Consider the following 26860-nt stretch of genomic DNA (forward strand, 5'->3'; position numbering starts at 1 on the left):
TAACATAATTGATTCAACACAATTAAGATTATGTGACTGGTAATTGCAATTTTGAAACTTCTTTGATGTGATTTTAAATTGATCGAGTTATCAGTAGTACTTGTCAAATGAAAAATTATTTTCCGTGGGCAGCAATCTTTACAGAACTTTTTATTCTTTTTTAAGCTTCTCCTCCAAACATGTTTTCCAGTTATGTGGGATATAAAGTATGGTGTATTCAAACTTAGTGCCTGCACTATGGCATAGGTCATGACATTCAACCTTCCTAGAGACAACATTTCTGCTGTGACTAAATGCTCTGAATACAGTTTTTTATGGTTGACCAGCATGATGTTCATTTTAAAACTGAATCACAATTGATTTTCAGATTCCAAAATGCATTTTCTTTATTTAAAAACTCTTTAATTATACAAGCATAAGGACTTGCAAGATTTAGCATTTATATTTACACCTAGTTGGTATTTATATTGTGATACTAGCTAAACAGGTGTATGATAAATTATACCTCATTCTGTTACTGGATTTTTTCATACTGAAACATGAGGTTTTAGATGTTATTTTCATCTTATTGTTTTCGTTATGTGTAAGCAGGAGATGGGGAAGAAGATTTTATCTGTAAAATTGTCAAAATGTTCAAGGCAGTTGATGGGGCACTATATTTTACTGCTCAGTGGTATTACAGAGCTAGTGACACGGTAAGACATATTAGGAGAACATAGGTATTAAAATGTTGCCTGTTTTCTATTTGCACTTCTTTTCTCTAAATAAGAACACCCATTGTTTACTAGCAAAATGAAAAAACCAAAAAAAGAAGAGAAAAAACACAGGAATGATGTACTTTTTCTGTCATTCCAGGTCATACAAAGCAATGCTTATCTTATTGAGAAAAAACGTGTTTTTTTCTCAGAGATTCAGAATGACAATCCGCTGGAGTATCTTGTGAAAAAACTAGTTATTGCTCGTGTTCCTCTAAATGTATGTTTGCAGTTTACTTGTTGCAATGTTTTATTTTTGCTTGATTTAATATCTTGTTAATTGTTACAATTTACTTTTCAGGTTGACTTAGAGGCAAAAAAGTTGTCAATCCCGACTTGTGATTATTATTGCGACATGTTGTATTTATTGCCTTACTCCACGTTTTGTAACTTGCCACCAGGTTGTTTTTATTTTTAATCGTGGTTATGTATTGGGCATGGTTTGAGACTTAAATAAAGCTTGATACTTGGACTTAAATGCACTTCCTTCTCCAAATTTATTAACTTAACACATTTTTATAATTTATTTTGTGTGTGTTGAGCAAACATTGATGAATCTATATCAGAATCTAACTACCATTGTATTCCTTCACTTGCAGAAAACAGGAAATCTGGCAGTGAGACTTCATCCACGATTTCTAGTGAAGTTGATGCCAATGGATGTGATACTACAGAACGTAAGAAGGCAGAGGTTACATTATTGGGTTTATATTCTGGCTGTGGTGCTATGTCAACTGGTCTGTGCCTAGGTGCAAATATGTCTGGTTTAAATCTTGTTACAGTATGTTCATCTTTAACTTCGCGAAATTTCAACATAACAAGCTTTTCCTTTGCATAATCAAACACAACAAACAATAATTGTGCATGTTTGCTCAAGTTTCAATTGGTTTCTTTTGATTGAGAGACTCTCCCTTTTTTATTTCTCTTCTATAGAGATGGGCTGTTGACCTAAATGAACAGGCCTGTAAAAGTCTCAAGTTGAACCATCCGGAGACAGAGGTAAAATGAATGTCGTTTTTATTTTTATTTCTTTTATGTAGCATGCATCTTTGAAGAACGCTTTTGTGAACACTTTATGGATAGGTGAGGAATGAAGCCGCAGAAGATTTCCTTGCACTGCTAAAAGAGTGGGAAAAACTATGCATTAGTTTTTCCTTGGTCGAAAGTAAAGAACCACAGCAACAATTAGATTATTTTGGTACGGTGGATGACGGAGGTGAAGAAGACGAAGAAGATGATGGCAGTAGTGAGGCTGATGAGGAAGATGATCCTGAAGTTTTTGAAGTTGAGAAGATTCTATCCATTTGTTATGGTGATCCAAAGCAGAAGGGCGAACGTGGATTATACTTAAAGGTATATGAACTGTAGTATTAGAACTAGGTTATATGCATTTGAAGTTTTTAATTTATATCAGATTTAAGCTGCTGCTCGTTTTTGTGCATGATGCTTGATTTTATTATTGTGGACTGACTCCTCAACCGAAGAACCATGCAACAAAGTCTGCATAATTCTTCACATCATATCATCATTAACAACCACAATGCAGATAGGTTTTCCTCTTTTACTTTTGTTAGTCTAAACTCTTGTATTCTATTTTCTTTTTTTTGTCTGAAGGTTCGCTGGAAAAATTATGGACCCAATGAAGATTCTTGGGAACCAATTCATGGGTTGAGGTATGCGGGCCATATTTTGTTGTCCCTGTAGAAAATTTATTGTGCAAACATGCTTTATACTTTAGCCAAAAAACAAGTGTCTACAATTTATATTTTTCTTGACAGTAATTGTAGAGAGAAGATAAAAGAATTTGTCTCTCAGGGGTACAAATCAAAGGTTTTACCGTTGCCGGTAAGCTGCTTTAAATTTTTACTGGTCGTATCTTTTTAAGCTCAAACCTGTTAGCTTGTTTATAATAGTTCTTAATTTGTTTGAATCTTTTGATTACTTAAGGCGACGTGGACGTGATTTGTGGAGGGCCTCCATGCCAAGGTGTTAGTGGCTTTAACCGTTTTAGGGATAAGAACAATCCTCTGGCTGATGAAAAAAAAATGCAATTAATGGTGTTTATGGACATTGTGGATAATCTAAAGCCAAGATTTGTTTTGATGGAAAATGTTGTCGATCTAGTAAAGTTTGCTAAAGGATATCTTGGACGACATGCCTTGGGCCGGCTCATTCAAATGAATTACCAAGCCCGTTTAGGAATGATGGCAGCTGGAACATACGGGCTTCCTCAATTTCGGATGCGAGTTTTCTTGTGGGGAGCTCAACCAACAGAGGTTAGTTTATGGGTATTGTACTGTGCATTGTTGTTGTGCGATGGATTTTATTTAACTAGACATTTACTTTTTTGGCAGCTTTTACCTCAGTATGCACTCCCAACCCACGATGTCGTCATAAGAGGAGTCATTCCCGCTGAGTTTGAGGTATTAGATGTTCTTTCTTTCCTTTTTTCTTTTTCGGGTAATTTATTGCAGGAATATTACTTAACCATGTTTGGTGGATGCAGAGAAACACGGTAGCATATGATGAGGGTCATTCAGTGGGTCTAGAGAAGAAACTTTTGTTGAAGGATGCAATTTCTGACCTTCCAGCGGTAAGTTTTGAAAATCTTGCTGTTTTATTAATTAATTTAGTTAACTTATTTACATCAATTATTTCACACTAGGTTGGAAATTATGAATCTCGTGACGAGATGCCATACGACAAAGATCCTGAGACAGAGTTTCAAAGGTTCATAAGATTAAGCAAAGATGGTAGGCTTTAGTTGTTTAATCAATTTAGCAAATCATGGGTCTGTTCAAATTGTATAGTCCTCGCATACTTCTGGAAATCATATTGATGTTGCTTGAGATCCTACCATTGATTATTTATCCTATAGCTGCCTTTTAAAGTTACTCAATGATTGTTTTTGGTGCTTTTATGCATATCACACAATGCAGCAATTCTAGTCATTGCTATTTATACATTTCTATATAGAATTTTCACATACCGCAGCCACCATAGATACTTTCAGTATTTGTTTCCTTTTTCAAGTAAACAGAAACATGATTATTCTGTTATGCAAATCTTCTAGTTAGTGTAGTTTTTTACATTTACTTTGGCAGGGAAATTAGATATATTCTAACTTTTTGGCCATCTTGCAGAAATGATCGGTTCATCGGAGTTAAAACAGAGTAAACAGTTGCTCTTTGATCATCGTCTGCTTGAGTTGAACACGGATGATTATCATCGTGTATGTGCATACATTTCGGGTTACAAGTCAAATCAAAATATTGTTGATAATAGATTGAAGTCCTAGGATTTTTGTGTTTGCTAAACTTTCATTTTTTATTAACTAGGGAGCAAATTTTAGAGATTTACCAGGAGTTCAAGTTCGCCCAGATAATAAAGTTGAATGGGATCCTAACATAGAGAGGATTTATTTGGATTCTGGAAAGCCTTTGGTAATATTCGTTTCTTATTTTCTTAGAGTCGTTTGTTTTATCTTGCTTTTTGAATCATATTTATGTTCTATGCTAATAGGTCCCAGATTATGCCATGACTTTCAAGGATGGAACGTCTTCAAAGTAGTGATTTCCAGTTTTACATATAATGTTTCAGTTTAATCATATAGCAGATTCTGACATCCTTTCTGAACTTAATTTAGACCTTTTGCCCGTCTTTGGTGGGATGAGACGGTGCCAACAGTAGTTACCAGAGCAGAGCCGCACAATCAGGTAATGTATCTCATTGCTTCTGTTTAAGCGTTTTCATATTTGCTTAGACAAATACATTTCTGTTTCTGAGCAAATTATTATTTCTTTTACAGGCCATTTTACACCCAGAACAAGATCATGTTCTTACAATTCGTGAAAATGCACGATTGCAAGGTTTTCCTGATTACTACCAGCTTTGTGGACCTATAAAAGAAAGGTACAATTATGTAATGATGAAATTCTTTGTTAATTAGTAGTAGATATTCAGCAAGTTATATAAAATTCCGTTTCAGAGCTATGAGTTAGGACTATGTAAGAATTTCTTGGGGGCTTGCATATTTAGATATCAATAAGACCATTAACTATTTCTTGAAGCTCAAACTTTCCTGATGATCCATATAGCCAAGACAAACCATGAAGCAGAGTAGAAGAGCTTATCTCACTGCTGAATTTATCAACATAGATTTTGATTCTGTTTTTCTGGTATCATATTAGATATATTCAAGTTGGAAATGCAGTGGCAGTGCCAGTGGCTCGAGCGTTAGGGTATGGATTAGGTTTAGCAATTCGAGGATCAACAACACATGAACCTTTATTTACACTACCTGAAAAATTCCCAAACATCTTAGAAAGACTTGCTTGTGCATCATCTAAAGATGATACTTGATTGTTGTACTCAAAACATGTGGATTATTATAGTACAATTCATAATTGTAATTTTACAATATATTATATTTTATTCTTTGTCTCACTATCATCTTTTTGTATAATAATTTTTCACATGATATTCATATTGTTCACAAATGCTCATTTTTTTACTTTGAGAACTTTCTTTTTGCTTGTTTGAGTTACTTCAAGATCATTACATTCTTATTTTAAATCTGCCTATAAAGTGAATAAATTTGTATTTAGTGGTGAACAGCATGAAATAGAGGGAAATGCAAATATGATATCATATAGTGCTAGTGTTGAGTCTGGTGCTCTTTATGTGCCAAAAACAAACCAACAAACTCAAAAGTGTGTATTTGTAGTACTTAATGCTTATAAGTGCTTAAGTCCTACTGATCAAATATACATTCAACCAAGAAACTAGTTCTAGCATTCTAGAAGAAGTAGATATGTTTGAATCCCCAGTTGTTCATTCTATGTTAGATTTGAATACATTAGCTTCTCATATTAGTTAGGATTTTTTTGCATCATTTCACTATAACTCCTCTTTCTTTGAAGTCCTCTAATTCTTTTTTTATTATTAATCTACAAGTTGTTCTTCTTGTATCTTATTTTACTTTATCTGATAAATCCCTAAGTACTTTTGAGATTTGGAAAGCATGGTGTACTCCTTGTACCTACCTATAAACCTAGTACCAAAGATAATTGTGATGCTGAATCTACTCAGAATGTTGAACTTATCATAATTCTTACATCATGATAATAAGATCCAAAACTAGTTATCTTCTTGCTCCAATTTTTTTTCTACCTTTTCTTCTATATCTATTCCCAATGAGTCTCAAACTGTCAATGCAACATTGGCTGATCTTCTCAGGTTTTAGGCAATGACAGAGGACTATAATGCTCTAACGAGGAATCATACATGGGCCTTAGTACCCCTAGTTGATAACATGCAGGTAGGTCACAAGTGGATTTTCAATACAAAGTTACATGCTGATAGAACCTTGCAAAAGTTGAAAGTTAGGCTTGTGGCTAAGTTTTAGCAAATACCTAGAATTGAATATTTAGAGACTTTCAATCCAGTTGTAAAATGTATGACTATTAGAGTATCATCCCTCTAATTGTTTCTAGAATTGGCCAATTCAACAAACAGATATGAACAATGCATTTTTGAACTATGATTGAAAGGAAGATGTGTTTATGACTCAACCTCAAGGGTTTATAGATTTTGAGCATCCTAGTTATGTGTGTAAGTTTACAAAAGCCTTGTATGAGACGCTTAAAAGCATCATTGTGACTGAAGTATTCAAGAAATCTGTGACAGACTCTAATTTATTCTTTGTAAGTACAGAGGAAGTTTAGATTTTTGTGTTAATATATGTGGGTGATATTTTGTTAACTGAAACAAGTTCACAATCTGTTCAGTGTTTGGTAAATGAGTTGAATTGTCAATTTGCTCTTAAGGATTTGGGAAAGCTGAATTATTATCTGGGGTTTAAAGCAAACAGAAATGGTTCAAGTTTACACTTGTCTCAATCTAATTATGCATCTGATTTACCTGTGAAGACACTTACGCAAGATGCAAAGTCTTGTGCAACACCTATAACAGTTGGTACCAAGTTGTACACAAAGGATAGTCATGTGCTAGAAGATCCAACACTTTATAGAAGTACAATTGGAGTACATCAATACCTCATCATGACCAGACCATATCTTTCCTTTGTTGATAACAAATTAAGTCAATTTCTTAAGGCACCTGCACTTTTGCAATGAAAGACCTTTAAAAGGGTTCTTAAATCATGGTTTATAGTTTAAACCTTGCCATTTTCTACAAATTAAGGCTTATGTAGACGCAAATTAGGTTCGAACAGGAAATAAAGAGTTTGATTTCAAGCAGAATTCTACCGACTTAAGCAAAGAAGATAGTAGAGCAAGTGTGTTAAAAGGAAGGATAATGCTATGAGCTTGTTTTGTTGTTTAACTAACAAGATAAAAATAAGATGGTTGGATGGTTAGTTAAAGAGAAATATTATTGCTTGGCTTTTGCAGAGAAGGTAGTAGAAAGTTTGGTTTCAAGCAGAATGTCATTTGCTTGAGCAAAGGAGAAAGCAGAAGAAAAGTGACAAGGATGGATATTGCTCTAAGCTTGATTGCTGTTTAACTAGTATTGATTGGCTTCAGGAGAGAGGATTTGTGCTATTAATGTTACAGAAGAACCGTACCGAGGGGTTTGTTCTTCTTCTAATCAAGTCAAATGAAAAGGATGTTTTAAAAGATTTTGCCCTGGAGATATTTTACAACATAATTAGACACCTTGATCTGATGTTGGATTAAATGAATTAAAGGTAAAATAATATTCATTCATCTTACCTTTTTTACAAAATGTTGGAAAGAGATTTGAGTAGCTGTTCATAAAATCAGATGAATTACTCATTTTTCATTTTCGGTTTTCTTTGCTCTCTTCAAATACCCATTCAAAATTTCAACTTATCTCCCAGCGCAACAAATCACATTACATTGTTACTGAATTTAGCACTAATCAACTGCCTAACGAAATAAAATATAGAAGGAAATCCCATTAAAACTGGACAAATAGGCTCTGAAAAATCACGATCTTTTAATAGAAAAAAGCAGCACTGTCAGCACTGCTTCCTCTGTTTCAATGGGGTCTGCTCAGTGCAGCTACTCGCATCAAAAGCAAAACATAACCCACGTTACACAAAACCCAAAGAAGTAGAGCAAAAAGTACAGAACAGGAAGAAGTTACTGGGTCTTGATAGGGTGGCTTAGTGTCATCTTGAGCAGGTCTGAATTGGGGTTTCTGAGTATTCGAAGCTTGGCCTTGGCTTTCAACGTCGCCGCTGCTTTTCATTTGTACCTCAGAAGCTTTCATTTTCTCTTCTCAATTCAAGCCGCGCTAGGGGCATTTGATCAGAGATTTAAATATTACTCTGGGTTGTTTTGGTGAGGATAATCTTTTATTATTAAAAGTCATATATATCCGATTACATAATATAAATTATTATAATTTAATAGATATAAATAATATTGTATTTAATTGCGGATAATAAAAAAATATTAAGGTTATCATTATAACAAAATTAAAATTAATTTAGTAATATTTTAATATATAATGTAAATATGGTAATTATATTATCTTTTATATTATCTATTACATAATTATTGATAATATAAAATTACTAAAATATTTTGTTACTAACAAATCAATAAAGTAATGCTAGTAAGTAGTAATAAAATATAGATTACTACGGTAATCTTTTACTGTTACAAACCAAATGGCTTCTGATAATTTATCTATTATTATTTACATTATTTTGTTTGATTTGTTAAATAATAAAATATTATAATAATTTTTTATTATCAATAGTGATATGACATATAATATAAAAGATAATCTGATTAATACTTCATTTTGAGTATTAAAAGATTATTAAAATACTTTTAATTTTATTATAATTATATTATTATTTATTAATTTTTTTGGACAAAAATAATCTAATTTTCAATTAATACAATAAATTATAAGAGAATATTTTAAAATAATTATTTTTAAAGATATTTAAGTAAAATAATATTTTTATATTTTTTATTACCTTTAACTAAACACAATAATTATTTATACCTATAAGATTTTATTAAATTTTAACAAATATAATAATAATAATAATAATAATTTACAACCACTAATGTTTTAAATAATTTATCTTTGTGTTAATAATTTATTTTTGATAATAAAAGATTATTCAAATCAAATACATCTTATAATTCATCTCTTAGGGTTAGCTTAAAGTAAATTGATAAATATCCCAGCTGTTTTGACAATTTTAACCTTAATAAAAATTATTAGTTTTTAATATAATAACTTCTTTATAAACTCATATAAAAATTAATTAAAATAACATAATTTTATTAAACCTAAATGATATTAATAAACTTTCTATTGATTATATGGATATAATCAATATCTTAAATTAATACCAATTTACCTTTATTTTTAACTTTAAAAACCTTAACCTTTCAAACACTTTTTCATTTAAAATTCAATTATAAATTAAAATAATTAAATAATAAATTCAATTTAATTTAAATAAATAAGTATTTTATCATGTTGTTTGTTATTTTGTTTGAAAAATACTAAATTTTAAGTCTTTTTTTAGTTTATAATTATGAATGTAAACTTTTTATATATGATTTAAAGTTAGATTTTACATAAAATATTTATAAATTTTTGATAGAATTAAGATGTGAGTGGTAGAAATGATCAATCATACTTCTTTATTTTGTCAATTATTGTTATTTTGTAGTTAATTTCATAATCAAGAAGTTTGAAGGTTTAAATTACTCTTGGACGAATATGTTGACCTGAGAAAAAAGTGACTAATTCTTAGACAATTTCAGAATTGAGGAATATTTGTTTCACTGGCAATGGAGGGACCAATATGGTAACGTGCCCTGGAAGGAATTAAAAAATGTTCCATCTATACGCACGCCCCAAGTTGATGTGGCAGTGGGTGCAATTATAGCTATTAGTTTACTTTTAGGCCCCTTTTTGCTAGGTTAGGGTAAGAGATGAGTGAAGGCGAATAGATGTTAGAAAAAAAAGGAGAAACATAATGTATTTAATTGATATATATAATTTTATATATAAATAATAATATATTATCATATTATTAAATAAATTTAAATTAAAAAATAATAATATTTAATCATATAATAATATATAATTGTTTTATATAAAATTATATATATTATTTTATTGGTTGGAAAACTCTAGCATTTTAAGTAAGTTTCTAGAATTGAATGGGGTAAAGTTGTGTGAGCTGATTCCCTCGGCGAGTTAAGAAGCTTATTTCGGGTTAAAGAAGCTCTTACAATGTAAAGAGTAGAGATTGATCATGATAAGATTCATCTTATAGTGAATGTGTCAAGCATATGCTATGTGTATGTTATATGAAAAATATATTTTTTTTTAAATTATTAGTAATATATCAATAAATTGAAAAGATACGTCAGAGTAACCAAACACAATTTTAATTTTTAAAAAAGTATTTAAGATAGCAACAAATAAATACAAAACCTTGAGGAGGAGGAGGAGGAGGAGGGGGAGATTGTCAAAAACTAAAGCCAGAAAGTTTGATTTATAATAATAGCCTTATGCTATTTACACATAAAAAAAATTGTATAAAGTAATATGATAATAATGTGATAATATTTTTTCATTTGTTACGTATAAACTACTACATTATCATATTGAGTTTGGATAATTTATTCTGTACATTAATCTAATAAATAAATATTGTAGGTATTTTTCTTGTTATATACATCAGCTTTCAGTTTGTGCACAAGTGACACTGTAACTTGGAAATTCGCAACACTTTTTCTGGGCGAATCAAGAGAAGAAGAAGAAAAGACACAAAAAAAAAAAAAGGAACAGCAAAGGAATCTGCAGAAAGTTGAATTGGCAGCGCAGAGTTTTGGGTTGGGGTGAAATGAAAACAAAAATCATGGACATTGGGACCATCTTCTTAAATTTTTGTCTACAAAGCAATCTTTTCTTGTATTTGGTAATTTTATGCATAAACCCAAGTGAATGGCCATTCACATGATCCCTCATTCTATACACACAAATACCAATGAGATCTGGTCTAAGCAGTTGTTTAAGTTACAGTATGTAGCTAGTATAACCAAAAGTGCGCCTAGGCACAACTTGAACTGGCTTAGATTGAAAAACTGCCTCGTTCAGTTATATTCGAATTAAGTTTATTTAGCTCAAATTTAAAAATTAGGTTTAAAATTAAAATATTGGTTTATTTTTAAAATTAAACCAAACTTAAGTTAAAAAAAATTTGACTCGGTATGACTCATGAATCTGGGGATACTCCGATTCAATTCAAACTTGACTCGTAAATCAATTCAGATTATGTTAAATAATTATTAAAATGACATCATTTTATCTATTATTATGTAAAACAATATCATTTTATTAATAAGTTATGAATTCAAACTATAAACATGATTATCGATTCGAACTATGAACCAAAAACTCCAAATCCCTTATGGAGTTGTGTTTAATTACAATGAAACTTGATGAAATCACTTATAAAAATATGGGGTGGGTGAATTATCAGGCATGCATACAATTTATTAACGCAAATGTGCAGGTGAAATGTGATTAATAAGACTCTAGTTTACAACAAAAAGTTTATGGTTCGTAGAAACTAATAAGTGAAAAGTTTGATTCATGTGTAAATAAGTGGATTCCCCTCTACTCTACGCGCAAAAAATATAAGATTAGTCCCTTTTTTTTATATTTTCGTTTTAATTAATTAATTATTATTTTGTTTTTTGGAAAGATTAAAATTTACCTTGAATGTATGAATTTTCAGCTTGGCCTATTGTTACTCCATTGATTTTAATTTTAATGGTAATGTTAATATTTTGAGTAATATTATACATACTTACTTTAGATATATAAATATATATACACTCATACGTGTTATTACATGATTATATATTGTTTTATTTTTAATTCAAAATTATCCAATCACATAATGACACATATAAGTGTAAACATATTTGTGTATCCAAAGTGGGTACACATAGCTTTATTGTAATATTTTTAAATACTATTTAAAAAAAATAATCAATGGAGACCAAGTTTTCCAACAAGAATTTCAATCAAACATTTTTCCAAAGCTAGATTAGAATTGATAATATTATATTAATTATTGTTTAAAATGTCTCAAAACACCCCTTTAAGATTCTTAAATAAAATTGTCAAAGAATCAACTTTTAATTTGTTTATAAAATTTATTAGAAACTTTCTTTATAAAGGGGGGTCTCTAGTATTATTTGTAAACTAAGAGGATCTTCTTGTAATTGAAATAAGCCTAAGAAAAAGTGAATAAATTTAGTCCCATTTTTATAATAGTAATTAATCTTACCACTGTTTAATTAATTACACTCTAATACTCTATAATTAATTGATCTTCACATGCCTTTCAAACAAGGTATGGGACAATCAATATTGAATTTCTGACTCACATGGATTAAAAATTAAAAAAGAAAAAAATGATTCCCTATTGGGTAAAAAAAAATACAAGCATGGGACAAAAGTTTCAAGTACTCAATGATTCTTCAAATATGAAATGAAAGGCATGACAACACAACACATAAAATTACATTTTGATACCCTAAAGTTTTTTTTAAGCACTTTAATTGACCAAAGTTTAATGATCTATAAAGATAAACTCCTTAGACAAATTCATCATATAAACTAAATGGATGTGTTTTATTATGTTCAGATATTTTAAAATTAGATACAAATTAAAAAAAAAATTAAAGGATATGATATTTCAAATATACAAAGTTGTATAATTGGTTTATATATATACATTACTTAACTTTTTTTTTTTTTAAACTAAAATTTTGGACTAGGTCATTAACAAACTTGGGGTCACGGAGAATAGGGGTGAATGTGAATTGCTGAGCCTAAGCACCTTTTGGTTCAAATTCGATTTAGACAAAAGATAGTTCAGCTTTATTTCATTGAGTTAAAATTAAAGTAGGTTTAAGTTCAATTCGAATAAAAATGATTCAGTTTGAATTAGATCCAAATTTAACTTGAATTTATGGTTTGAATTTATGACTTTGATTTGTGACTTTGATTCGCAATTTAAATTTGTAACTTATTGATAAAATGATATCGTTTTATATAATAACGGATAAAATAATGGTTTTTTTAACAATTGTTTAACATAATTAAAGTCAAGTCATGAGTTAAATTTAAATTTAATCAAGTTATTCACTCAGTTCGTGAGTCAAATCAAATCATACCCTTTCGATTGAAAAAATAAGATAAATCTCTTTATTTAAACTTAATTTAAATTTGAGTTAAATAAATTTAAACTGAATTGAGTTAAGCCAGCTTCCGAACTCGAGCCAGCGTATTTTAGGTCCAGCCTAGTTGAGAAGGACCAAATGTTATTATGCCACCTGGACCCCATTATTTATTTTACATCATTCACTATCTAAAGTACTAAACTAAGTTGAACTTTTTTCTTGCTCTCTCGTTCATTCATTCATACATGGCTTCTTTTGGACCTGGAGCTTCAGCCTTCAGCAAAATCTCAGAGCAATGGCTTCTCAAAGCCGCAACCACTTTTGTTTGTGGGTTCTTGAGCTACCTTGTTTACGATGCGATAATGGCGACAGCCTCTGAGCTTTTACAAAGATTGCTTGTGATTTCTCCTTTGCTTTTGATCATTGCAGTTCACTGGCTCTCCTCCGGCTCCCAGCTCAGTCTTCCAATTCCGGGGTCTGAGCCAGGAGCCATCCACCGAGCCGGTGGCTCTCCTTGGGGTGTTGCCTTCGTTCTGCTTCTGCTTTTTTTCCTCATCTCTTTCCAGCCTTATTTGCATGGCCTCATCTTTTAGTTTCTGTGCATTTATGTGTAAGTTTTACGTATTTTGTTCTGTAATCTTATGTCGATGAATTAATCTCTCAGAATAATGTAGTATATACTGTGTACTTTATGCTCTTTTAATGGCCTCTTCTTCCAGTTAATCATGAAAGAATTTCTTTTACTTGATATTTCTGTAAGTTAATGTCCTCTTCTTCTAGTTTTTGCGGGTTTTCTTTTTTTTTTTTTCTTCTAATTCAGAAAGCTCCGAATTTATTTTGGAAGTTCGAGTCTGAAACAGAATCTAGCATTTTTTTGTATGTCTAGTACAAGTAACCTTAAAGAATCACTCAGAGCACCCAGAACAATATCTTAATTATCTTTAAATCCCTAAAAATTAGGATAAACTTTTTGGCCCACTAAAACCAGAAAGAGGGATCAAAGTATGGTTAATTTCTGATTTTACATTCGAGGGTAAAGTTGTTAATTTTTTTTTTTTTAATGATTTTAATGACCAAAGCTAAATGTAATTGTCTTCCTTCCCTTTCCGTATAAAAAAATCAAAACATTGTGAAATATTCATAGGTACATAAGTAGGTAGACAAGAAAATCTCCATACATTTCAGAAAATCTATCAGGCTGATGAAAAATTCCAAATAAATTTTAACTTATTCAATTCCACACTTGAGAGCTGAGGGGATGATATTGAGTGGTGTAAATTAATTTCGATTGGAAAGACCAATTTAAGGTTTTACAGTGACTGAGCTAATCACATCAAATATAATAAACTTTAAATCTCACTTTAGAATTTAAAGAATGGTATTGAGTGGTGTAAATTAATTTTGATTTAAGAGACCAATTTAAAGTTATTAGGTGACTAAATCAATCATATTAAGCAAAACAAACTTTAGTTTTTGAGTTTAATGATTGATTTTATAATTATTAAATTTCGAATTAATCATATTAAGTAGGACAAAACCTATATTCAATAACTGAACCAATCATACTAAATAAAATAAAACCTAAGTTTAGTGAATGACCTCATAATCACTAAATCTAATAAGTTAAGAGTTTAATTTTGATGTCATAAAAAATAAAACTTAAATTCATACTCTTTTATACATAGAATCTCCTCGTTCATCAATCATGTTATCCTTTGGGGTTGGAATCAATTTTTATTAATTTAATTTATTTTCGTTGGTCAAGTCGGAATTCTGGTTGATAATGGATAATATTATCGTAATTAGTGATATTTATTTAATTAATTTATTATTAAAATTTGGAATGGATCTAACAATAATATCATGGGGAATGCTAAGGAGAAACTTGATAGTAAAGCAAAAATGCAAGATTCCAAACATAGTTAAATAGATTTATGAGTCTTTGATTTGTTTTTGTTTAAAAAATAATAATAATCATTGAATAAAATTTTAAAATAACATTTTGTCACTAAGGTTTCATCAAAAAGTATTTTTTTTCTTCTTTTATTTGATATAAACAATAATTTTTTTTTTCATTTAAAGTTTAACATAAAGGCACTTTTTTCCTTTTTAATTGATATAAATAATATTTTCTTATTTAAAATCAAATTCTATTAAAAAAAATTTAAAAATATTATGGTAAAACAGTAATTTTATAATTAAAAAAAAAACTTCTGTTATTAAATTTCGGTGTTAAAATAAATCATAGAAAGATAATTTGTAAATATTTACCAACCCTTGACAGTGTAAATTTTAATAGCATAGCAATTTATGTAATGTTGGAAACCTGAAATGTAATGTTGGAAACCTGAAAGGGATAGTTTGATAATTAATCATATTTAAGGGGGTATATAGTGAGAATTTAAAAAAAAATGGAAAAGATTCAAGCTTTTGGATTCACCAAAGCAAATTAAAATATGTAGTAGCGAATTTTATGAAAAAATAATTAATTAATAAGTGATTCGGTTATAAATGGATTATAGTCTATCTTAACTGGAAAAATATTAAGAAAACTGATTTATTAGGTCTTTTACATGCAAGATTTCTATTGTGTTGGAAATTTGTATGTGGACATATATTGGTTATGTTTTTATTTGATAAAAAAATAAAATTGGATAAATATATAGCCCCAAATTTGTTTTTCATGAGTATTATGTGATCATATTGTAAAGTCTATTATACTTTGTATTTAGTTATTTAATTGGGTTATAAAATGTGGGTTATCGAAGTTTTTAGATTTTTAATAGGAAAATCCAATAAACTTATTATAAAAAAGATTAAGTCCCTTTCCCAAAACAGATAGAAGCCATGTACATCTCATTCCAAAAAGTATCGCATTTGAAGAGTGTTATTGGGAAGACATTAGTTTTGTAGATTGATAATCAATCAAAGGGTTGTTGTAAATACGGACCGGACTAAGCTCGAACGTTCTTTAGTTTGAATTAGACTTAAATTCATTGAGCCAAAATTAGGTCTAGTTTGAATTTAAAATGGCTTAACTTGAATCGATTCGAGTTTAGCTCACTTTCGTATCTCAAATTAATGGTTCGAATTGATGGTTTGGATTTATAATTCGAGTTCATAGTTTATTGACAAAATAATATCGTTTTATTTAAATAATATTCGAAACTTCTAATTTGAGCCACAAATTTGAATTGAACTAAGTCACAAATTTGAATTGTCAATTCAAACTATGAATTCGAACTTATTTGAGCCGAATACCTTCTAGCACAAGTTTAACTCCAATTTCAGTGTTTTATAATGTTATGTATGTATGGATTATCAAATTGAATTGATTAGACAATTCCTTACCGTGTTTGCATGTATATGGAAGAATAGGAAAATATTACTTCTATCTTTTTTTTTTTTTTTTTTTTTTTTTTCCCTTCTTGCAATTTTTTTCAGAGATATCGCTTGGGCTCTTGTTATGTCAACTTGGATTTAAAATATGGGCATGTTTGATATAAAATCTTAATACAATTTTTATTTCCTTTTGGAAATAAGAGATAACAAATCATATGAAAATGCGTTTGATAGAAATGAGTCAATTTTTCTTTTCCTAAAATAGTTTTGGAAAACAATCTTAAAAATTAGTCTCTAATTTTACCATTTTCACAATTTTCTATAGTTTTTAATTTAAGAACATTTTTTAAATATTAAATAAAAAATTTACAAATATAAAAAAAAAATTAAGAAAATGAATTATATTTTACTTTTTGAAAGATATTTTCAAACCACAAATCAAATAAGTTGGTGTACTCTATAGTTTTCATTTGAAAGATGTAAGTGAACACGGATTAGAAAGTATTTTCTCTATTAAAAATTTAGAAATTCATAATTCATATACTTATCCCTATGATTTGACATCTCCAGAGGTTAAACTGGTATGTGGCCCAATCAAATCCTCTTTTTTGGTATGACCCATAGAGGTATGATTCAAAATTGTGGATCGTTTTAGGCCCATAAATCTTGACAGAGGTCTTGCGATACAACCCAATAAAAACAATAAAAAGTTACAATAATTAAAATTCTAAGATGGACCAAGTGAAAACATGTTGATTGTCATTAAGCGCCCGTAAAAACATGACTTGAGGCCCTAGGTTGTGCCACAAGTCTTGTTATGCTTATGGGTCATGTCAACTTGTAAGACTCATCAATTGACAAGATACAACACAATATGAAACATGAATATGGTTTATTACATTGGATTCAATCTGACCTGATCTACTGTTGTATCTACCCTTAATCAATGAATGATTAGGTTGAATATAGATAGATAGAGAATTTAATTTGTGTTTTTGAATTTAAGCATAAATCCAAATATTGACATTGAATTTTTATAAGAGTTATGTAGTTACATTGGAAATCAATTCTCATCGAAGCTCGAAGATGAAGAGGCTTCATCGAATTAGCTTCAAACAGTGAGAATCCATTGTATTTTCTATTAATTCAATTTCATATATGGATGACTGTCAACAAAGACCCATTCTTTGGTCATGAATGTTTTTGTCATGCGTTAAATATGGATGAAAGGCGATGATTTGTCGCGTTCGTGGTTAGCAACAGGTGGTTATGTCTTTGTCCAGATTGCGAAAGAGAAAGCTAGCAAATGGAAGGTTGGCCGAAGAATGTTATTAGAAAAGGAAGGAAATGAATGAAACCTTAAAAGGTAGCTTTTTAAACTTTTGGGTGGAGGAAAAATATTAGTTTTTTTTAAACTAAGAGGGGAGAATGAATAAAATTTTAGTTTTTTAAATATTATTTGTCTTTATACTAAACCTTGGGTGGGAATAGGTCTTTTGGCTTTAATTTACATGTGACATTGTCATCCATCAATTATGAGCATTTGATTTTGTTGTCTAAATTGAATCACTTCTTTTTTTTTTAAGTTATTAAAAGTGATAACGACTAATTTCCACCTGTTTTTGTCTGGATAATGTTTCTACCCTCAAATATTTAAAACGATATTTTTCTACCTTCTATTAAGTTATGTTAATAAATTCTAATAATATTTTGAGGTAAAAATATTGAACAAATAAAAATATCCTCAATAGATAACTTTTGAAATTTAACATTAAACTTGTTCATATACCTCAATACCCACCCACTTTACCAATTTCTTTTGTTGAACCCAAAGCAACCCTTACTTGCCATCGATAATTGGGAACTTTGTTCCTTGTCACACCGCTCTCACCCACAATATTAGAGTTATCACATTTTGACTGAATCTTGTTAATGTCGTCTTATTGAGAAGTTTGAATTTTGTCATTGTATGAGATTGAGAGGAGAAAAAGATTGGATCTTACCAATACCACTCCACCGAGAAGGTTGGATCTTGTCGCCATGTGAGATCGAGAGGAGAAAATTGTTGAATCTCATTAATACCATCCCATTGAGAAGGTTGGATTTAGTCGTCATGTGAGATCAAGAAGAGAAGAAAGATAGATCTCATTGACGTCGCCTCTACCACCTATTGTTGCACCTTGCCGACACTTGTCATTGATGCTTCGATCGAGCAAAAATACTCACTTATTTGACGGCATCTAGTCACTTATTTGTTAATTCTCAAATAAAATAATATAAGTAATAAAAGATATATTATCTTTACATTCAATCGAATAACAAACTAATAAAATAATTGATCCAATCAATTGTTTGGTGTTTAAACATTGGATAATATCGTGTGTCGATAATCAAGAGTTGTTTAGGATGTCATTGAAAACCCTACATCCAAAGAGATTTAGTGAATCATGATAACTCGCATTGCTTGGCAGTCTTAAAAAATAAATTATTTTGATGATGGACAGGGACGTTACAATAAACAATTCCCAAAGCACGCACAAGAAATATTTATTAGATTTAATGGTAGCTTATAATGTAAAAACAAGTTAAAATCTACATTGAAAAAAATATTCAATTTGAATAAAAATAAATAGGTAATATTGAAATAATACTTAAAGTTTGCCGTCAAGAGGTAATTTAAGTGATAAAATATGTAAAATCCTAATTAACATTTATACTCTTACAATATTGTTCATAGTTTAGTTTAACAGAGGTGTCATTGTGATATTTTAAATCTTAGAGACAAAATGATAGTTAATTATATCTTTATTCAAAATAATATAAATATATTTTGATTGTTAAATCTAACTACTTACTTTGAAATATGAGCAAGAATATGGTATTTTCAAATTTAAAAAGTAGAAAATTTGTTATTATATCAAACTTTAGAAGGTCGTTTGGATTTGGTAATATTTTAAGAAAATTTTAAAAAATGCCCAAAATACCCTTTCATTAAGCAAAAATGCCTAAAATCACTATTTTCAAGCCAAAATACCCAAAATCACTATTCTTAAGCAAAAATGCCCATGACTTTTTTTAGAATACCAAAATTACCCTTTTCCTCATTTATATAACTCTTCTCACTCACTATTAAGGGTTAAATGTAATTTAGGATAAATATGAGGAGTTTTTAGATATTTTACATTGTAAAGGGATTTTAATATTTATTTATTTATTTCAAACTTTTTCTAAAATGCCAAAATTACCCTTCCCCTCATTTATATAACTCTCCTCACTCATTAGGGGGGTTAAATGTAATTTAGGATAAATATGGGGGGTTTTTGGATAGTTTATATTGTAAAGGCATTTTGATATTTATTTCATTATTTTTTCTGAAATGTCAAAATTACCCTTCCTCTCATTTATATAAACCCTCCTCACTCACTTTATTTACACACACTTCTTATATCACTCAAACACTCATTCTCACTTTCATTTTTATTCAAGATCAATTAGTAGGGATTCGTTCGGACAAAAAAAGTTCGTATTTTTGAATTCGATTCGAAAAAATACTATTTATCAAAAAAATGTATTTATACCAATCTTAGCCCAAAACTTAATTTTATTTGTTAAGTGTACTTTTTATGTCATAATATGGGGGTTAAATGCAATGTTTCACAAGTATGGAGGATTAAAATAATTTAGGGTAAATATGGGGGGTTTTTGGATATTTTACATTATAAAGGCATTTTGATATTTATTTATTTATTTCATTATTTTTTCTAAAATATCAAAATTACCCTTCCTCTCATCTATATAAACCCTCCTCACTCACTTTATTTATACACACTTCTCATATCACTCAAACACTCACTCTCACTTTCATTTTTATTCAAGATCAATTAGTAGGGATTCGTTCGGACGGAAGAAGTTCGTATTTTTAAATTCGACTCGAAAAAATACTATTTATCAAAAAAATGTATTTATGTCAATCTTAGCCTAAAACTTAATTTCATTTGTTAAGTGTAGTTTTTATGTCATAATATGAGGGTTAAATGCAATGCTTCACAAGTATAGGGGGTTAAATGTAATTTAGGGTAAATATGGGGGTTAAAAAATTTTAGATAAATATGGAGGGTTTTTGGATATTTTATAATATATACAGGATTTATATAACATGTTAAAAATAGATAGGTATTTCTTTGATACAAGACAACATACAAGGGTGTTAAATAAAGAAAAAGATAATTGAGGGGTCAAATGAAATGTTATTAAAATTAGGGCGCATTTTCATATTAAACATGGTAAGCGCATTATAATTGAAATTATAGGTTTTTTCGAGTTTCACTCCTTTAGGATATATTAATTCACATTTTCCAGATTTTTGAAAAATTTTTCGATTGTTGCCATGCTAGGGTATTTCAACTTTTAGATTCCGAATTTCAGTTCCGTTTTTTCGAATTTCATCCCTTTAGGATATATCGATTCATATTTTTCAGATTTCTGAAGAATTTTTTGATTATTGTCATTCTAGGGTATTTCAACTTTTAGAATTCAAATTTCAATTCTGTTTTTTTGAATTTCACCGTTTTAGGATATATTAACTCATATTTTTCAGATTTTCGAAGAATTGTTCGATTATTACCATTCTAGGGTATTTCAACTTTTAGAATTCGAATTTCAATTCTGTTTTTTTGAATTTTATCGTTTTAGGATATATCCAATAGTATTTTCCAGATTTCTGAAGAAATTTTTTATTATTGACATTTTAAAGCATTTCAAAGTATAGAATGTGAATATCTATTTCAAAGTATAGATATTATAAAAACGTTTTAAATGGAACGTTACAAACAGATAGATGCATTTTGAGGGGTAAAATAACATACGAAAGCGTTATATAAATTGTTAAATAATTATAGGGGATAAATAAATTATTAGAAAAATATTAGGAGTTTTTTTTAATTATTAATAATTGTACGATTGTTTTCCATAGTTATTATTGATTTTTTTATTATAAATGAATAATTATCTTCAAAAATCGGTCATTGCAGGATTGATAATTAAAATGGATGGTTATACATTAGTTCGTTATCAGGGAGAATGGATTCAAGGTCGCAACAACACAATGAAATATGTTGGAGGAGCCAAACAATTGATTAAAATCTCTTATGGAACAACATTCAAGGGATTTATTGAGCTTTTGACGGAGTCTTGCAGTATTGATCCAATGAAAAACTACATTCAAGTATCAATGAAGCCAAGAAAAATTGAGCTCGATGGCCCCATCCAAATCCAAAATGATGAAGATGTCCAGGGTCTTCTTGATATGTCCCAGTACTTTCAAGAATGTATTTCTGTATTTGTTACATATACCCCAATTGAAGGGCAGGAGGATGAAGATGAAAAAGAAAGTAGTTGGGTCAAAAAAGAATACGATTTGGAAAAGTTGATTGATTTCAGTAATGACCCATTGTATATTGCAAACTCATGGGCTCATGGAGAAAAAGATATAGTTCCCTATTGGGGTGACTTTGATGGAAATGATATGCCCGACATTCCTTCAGAAGATGTAAAGCCTGAGTATATGACATCAGTTACTGAGGGTATGGATAGTTTGTAGCTTGAAGATCCTATTTCAAGTGGTGGAAATTATTCTAGGCCATTTTTTGACAATGTCCCCACTGATCCATTTAGGTAGCTTCCTGATTTTCCTCCACAGCCATCAACATCATCAAGTGGTTTCAGATCGATCCGAGAGGAGAATGGTGTTAAGATAGGTGATATTTTTCATAATAAAGTCCAATTGAAAGACGTTGTGAAACAATTCGCCTTACTTAAAGGATTTCAATTTGATGTCAAAAAGTCTGACAAGAAATGGTGGGAAATTAAGTGCACGGTCGAAAATTGTAAGTGGTATATATATGTAACCAAGTCCACTGTCGGTGATGTGTGGGGGATGAACTCTATGAATCCTACCCACACATGTTTAGTTGATCAAATCTTGCCATATCACAGACAAGTTGGGGCCCGAGCTTTAGGTCAATTAATGAGATCAAAGTTTGTGATGATTGATAGAATTTATTGACCTAAAGAAATAATTGTAGACATCGTCGACCAATATAAAATTGATATTTCCTACTCATAGGCTTGGCGGGCAAGAAATTGGGCTATCAATTCATTGAGGGGTTCACCGGAGGAATCATTTATGCTTTTACCAGATTACTGCTACAATTTACAACGTACTAATCCGGGCACCGTTACTGCTATTGAAACAGATGATGAGCATCAATTTACAAATTTTTTCATGGCGTTAGGATGTTCCGTTCGTGCGTTCAGACAATATCTTCGCCCTGTTATTTGCATTGATGTTGCTTTCCTTAAAGGTCGATATCTGGGGCATTTATTTATTGCGGTGGCTCTTGATGGTAATAATCAGATATACCCTATTGGTTTCGGTGTCGACAAAAAAGAAGATCACGACACATGGTGTTGGTTTCTTATGAGAATTAAAGAATGCATCCCTGACCTCTCTGAGCTTGCGATAATCTCCGATCGACATCATGCTATCTACTCGGCAATGGCTGAAGTCTTTCCAGATGTCCACCATGGATGTTGTTGTCATCATTTTCTGTGTAACATGCAGGCAAAGTATAAACGGGACTCAAAGGTATAGTGTAAACAAGTAATTAAATTTATAACAGTTTATCCTTTTCATACATTTTGCTTACACTGAGTTTTCATATTTTTTACCATCTTACAAGTTGCGGGTGCATATTGGAAAGCCGCAAAATCATACATAGAGTTTGAATTTGGTTCGATGATGTAATCCATTGACTCAATGAACCCCCAAGCTGGAGCTTATCTAAGGGATGTCGGATTTACCCGTTGGAGTAGAGCATACTTTCCAGGACATCGATACAACATCATGACCACAAATATTACTGAGTCATTTAATGCCCTTATCAGACATGCACGGGTCTTACCTATAACCATGCTCTTGGCGTTTATTTATGGTACCATGCAACGATGGTTTTACGAAAGGAGAACCCATGCAAGTAAGTATCAAATCGATATTAATTAAAAGTTGTCTCATATACTTTTTTCCACTTTGTTAATCATATTATCAAATGTGTTCTTAATATTTTTTCCGAATTACAGATGAATGTCATAACTTCCTCACCCCTTGGGCAGAAGAGAAGATCAGCAATCGTCTTTCAAAGTCTGTAAGTCTGGAGATTCAACCGATTATATCTACTCGGTATCAGATTGTTAGATTTGCTGGATTCATGGGTATTATTGACTTTGGTGAAATGTCTTGCACATGTAGAAAGTTTCAGCTTTCTCGTATTCTGTGTAAGCATGTCATTACCGTTGCACGACATATGAGACTCACGAATGTGCACGCATGAGTTCATCCATTTTTCCGCACCGACATTTACCGTGCAATATATCAAGAACCGATCAATCCTCTTGAAAATCAATCTGATTGGTTACACTCACCGAAAGACAGAGTTATATTACCTCTCGTCCTTGATAGTCGTCGTCCAGGTTGTCCATCAAACAGAAGTCGACGTCCATCGCAAGGAGAAATTGTTACACTGAGGATTTGCAGTCGTTGCCATGAACCGGGGCACACACGAACCCAATGTAAATCCCCAGCACCGGTCCCGAGCTCCGCCCAGCAGCGTTCATCTACAAAAGGCAAAGGAACGAGATTTTGACATGCTTATATTCAATTTTGTTTGTTATATGATTCTTCATTATGGAACTGATATGCAACCGATGTATTTTTATTATTGTTTCAAACGTGTAATTGTATTGTCATTTGATGTAATAAATTTAGTGTTTCTTATGAGTTATTTCAGTATTACTTTATTTCCTCTAATTGTCTCAAATTTGTACATGTTTGAGTAATCATACGTTTTTATTGTTTTTTCATGTCAAGATGATTTAAAAATTGAAATCAAATACGAAACATATCCATATATAACCACAGATAAAGTATATCATACATATAGAGATAGATGACTAAACGATAAATATATATATCTAAACATAAGAAGAACAATAAATATACATCCGTGAGCTACTAGATACAGTGAAAGTACAACTGCGCCGCTAATCGTCGACGCATAGAGATAGACGACTCTCGGGAAAAAACGTAGCTCCGTGACAACGCCAAATACTAAAAAAATCACAACATAAACACGCCACAGTCACCGGAGCCCAACCCCTGCTAAGGGACATCCGACGCTCGATGCAAAGTGAGGGGATCACGTCGTGGAGTCCTCCCAGAAGCTGTCCAAAAACTCGTCGCCTCTAATAACGTGGAAATAAAGATCATGTACGGTCGCATGCGCTGCTCCAGAGTCCCTATATTCTCTGAAAATGAAACATCTGAATCGTACACCGTAATCGACCACTCAGAAAAATCTATAACTCCGGCAACCCAATGTGCGTTCTCGAAGTTTATAGGGATGAAAACCTATAAACAATGAGACATTTTAGTTACTTATCGTTGTCGTTATGTTCTTAAATGTAATAGAAATATATATAAACTATACCTAATCGATCATCCCCCATGGTTTGTACAACAATCTCGGGGTGTACGCTGCATCAACCATCCTCGTTAAGAGCCCCAAAAACTCGAACTCACCAATCGGTGTGGTCTGCCAACTTTTCTAGGTCATCTTAATATGGCCTCCGAAGAATGTGTGGGCAGTCGTCTAACGCTGTGAGATAGTCGACTGGTGATCGTCCTGCTGCCGACGTAATAAAGCCAAAAAAGAATCCACATGTTAAAATGGTATAAACAAGTTCACGTGTTAGTAAATATATCTAGCTTTTTACCAAATTATATAGTATGGACAACTCACATCGTCGGTCAACCACTCGCGTAACTCTACAACAAGCCTCCAGAAACTGTCCTTCGACTTTGATCCTATGAAGTACACATCATGTGTGTCAGAAGCCGCAGCTCTGGTATACCATGTAAGGAAAGATTCCTCACGGTCTGACGCAGAGGATGGAATCGTCCTGAGTTGTCGTTTTGCCCTCCCTCTGAGTGGATTTGTATACGGGGTGCGAACTAGTAGACCCTTTCGGATGATCCGACCACGTGTTATACGAACCAACTACATGTTACAAAAAACTATTAATTCATTATTTCATTCTACAAAATCATAAATATTATTCGATTTATGTTACCTTATTTATGTATACGAGAGGAGGTTTAACTGGAGAATCCTGAATCATGGTCAAGTCAACAGCACGTGCTCCGTCGACAGACTGTCTAATTATATATTAAAACATCTCAGTGACGTATATTTATCAATTATATTTATTTAGTAATTATAATTGACAAACCTCAATGTGAACGGTCTCAGAAACATCCTCCTAGAAGTCCTCCTCCTGTGAACTAATATCTACAAGCTTTTTGGTCGAGCTCGGGATATCAGCAAGTAACCATAGTCGCTCGTCCTGAAAAAGAGACAAAACATCATTTAAAAAAATATATAATATTAAAGACAAATTGATCAGTGACGATAATCTTAAATCCCCATAACCTGAACTTCTGGGAAAGGTGTTTAGAGATAACCCTCGATCGATGATATATCAATGTCGAGTCCCTATATGCATCAAAAGGAAAAAATGGTAAATGATATTTCGCCGCTAAAATATCATATGAACAATAATTTTCATACCTCCAGTGGACGATCTACAACTATAGGAGATCCAATCGGTTGGCCTTCAAGACGAAAACCTTATACAAATATATACCATGAATTAATCGATAACAAAATAGTATTAAAAATTAAGTTATAATGATAAGTGACATACCGCAGATCGGATCGGTGAAGTCACCGAAGGGTTAACCGGTGCCCCATCTTGTCGACTACTTTAAGATAATAGTAATATTAAATCTATTCAGTCACATTTTATATATAACGATATTGTAATATAATAACAACATTGGGCATTAAATATAAATTTGAAATTACATATGTACCTCATGTGACTGATGAGATGGTATTGCGGTATCAATGGGGGAGGTCATCCCAATAACGTCGTCCTTCTCCTGTACGAATGTAATAATAGTTGTCAAAATAATAACACTGAACACATTTTATATAAATAATAAATTTGAAGTAGTTTTACAACCTCAACGACGGGGGCTGGATATGTACGCGTGACGATGTCCTTCAAACGAGTCATACGATCCTCTGATCGAGTCATCTGGGAATAGATATCATCACGTAATCGAGTCATCTGAGAAGCGAAAACTTGATATCTCACGTAAAATCGTAGCACCCCAATGCACTAAGGTAGCATCTGATGTAAAAATACTGGGTGATACGAATGGGGAACATTGCTCGGTGGCATGATAGGTAGTGCGGTCCTCCACTCCAAGATGCTCCTCCACGCTAGGGTGGTCCTCCACTCCAGGATGGTCTGTTGTCTGTGGGCTCTGAACAACAGGAGAACATATAGGCTGCTCCATAACAAGAGGCTAAATAGGCTCCTCATGTGTCTCAGAAGTCTCTATGGGTACATCTG

General features: G+C 31.3%; 2 protein-coding genes and 1 long non-coding RNA gene across 3 annotated transcripts; 1 reads left to right on the top strand and 2 right to left on the bottom strand.

The window, feature by feature from the left end:
- Positions 1 to 249: 249 nt before the first annotated feature.
- Positions 250 to 5201, top strand: LOC123226233 (DNA (cytosine-5)-methyltransferase CMT3-like). Its single transcript, XM_044650766.1, has 19 exons — positions 250 to 307; positions 592 to 695; positions 856 to 975; positions 1057 to 1156; positions 1355 to 1536; positions 1689 to 1754; positions 1839 to 2108; positions 2370 to 2428; positions 2534 to 2599; positions 2701 to 3031; positions 3110 to 3178; positions 3262 to 3348; positions 3421 to 3508; positions 3899 to 3987; positions 4094 to 4198; positions 4278 to 4321; positions 4402 to 4471; positions 4564 to 4667; positions 4946 to 5201. The coding sequence occupies exons 1-19, from the start codon at positions 250 to 252 to the stop codon at positions 5115 to 5117; spliced, it is 2184 nt and encodes a 727-aa protein (XP_044506701.1). The 3' UTR covers positions 5118 to 5201.
- A 19541-nt stretch (positions 5202 to 24742) lies between these two features.
- On the bottom strand, positions 24743 to 25708 carry LOC123226587. The gene is made up of 5 exons (XM_044651135.1): positions 25670 to 25708; positions 25511 to 25595; positions 25180 to 25437; positions 24868 to 25062; positions 24743 to 24788 (listed from the first exon to the last, which is right to left on the bottom strand). Exons 1-4 carry the CDS (start codon positions 25693 to 25695, stop codon positions 25030 to 25032), a joined length of 402 nt encoding a protein of 133 aa, XP_044507070.1. The 5' UTR covers positions 25696 to 25708; the 3' UTR covers positions 24743 to 24788; positions 24868 to 25029.
- Positions 25709 to 25729: 21 nt separating this feature from the next.
- Positions 25730 to 26504, bottom strand: LOC123226589. The gene is made up of 6 exons (XR_006504351.1): positions 26465 to 26504; positions 26313 to 26381; positions 26144 to 26201; positions 26008 to 26066; positions 25870 to 25932; positions 25730 to 25783 (listed from the first exon to the last, which is right to left on the bottom strand). It is a non-coding gene; the product is annotated as an uncharacterized LOC123226589 (long non-coding RNA).
- Between the last annotated feature and the right edge of the window lie 356 nt (positions 26505 to 26860).

Source organism: Mangifera indica, chromosome 9, assembly GCF_011075055.1.
Source record: "Mangifera indica cultivar Alphonso chromosome 9, CATAS_Mindica_2.1, whole genome shotgun sequence".
Taxonomy (NCBI): Eukaryota; Viridiplantae; Streptophyta; class Magnoliopsida; order Sapindales; family Anacardiaceae; genus Mangifera; species Mangifera indica.

Excerpts from the sequence above, each read along its gene's own strand:
- LOC123226233 (XM_044650766.1), top strand. The coding sequence starts at position 250 with ATGACATTCAACCTTCCTAGAGACAACATTTCTGCTGTGACTAAATGC. Across the intron at positions 1,537-1,688 it reads CTGGTTTAAATCTTGTTACA|AGATGGGCTGTTGACCTAAA; the intron begins GTATGTTCATCT and ends TCTCTTCTATAG. Across the intron at positions 3,179-3,261 it reads TCATTCCCGCTGAGTTTGAG|AGAAACACGGTAGCATATGA; the intron begins GTATTAGATGTT and ends TGGTGGATGCAG.
- LOC123226587 (XM_044651135.1), bottom strand. The coding sequence starts at position 25,695 with ATGTTTCTGAGACCGTTCACATTGAG. Across the intron at positions 25,596-25,669 it reads CTGAGACCGTTCACATTGAG|ACAGTCTGTCGACGGAGCAC; the intron begins GTTTGTCAATTA and ends ATATATAATTAG. Across the intron at positions 25,438-25,510 it reads CTCTCGTATACATAAATAAG|TTGGTTCGTATAACACGTGG; the intron begins GTAACATAAATC and ends TGTAACATGTAG.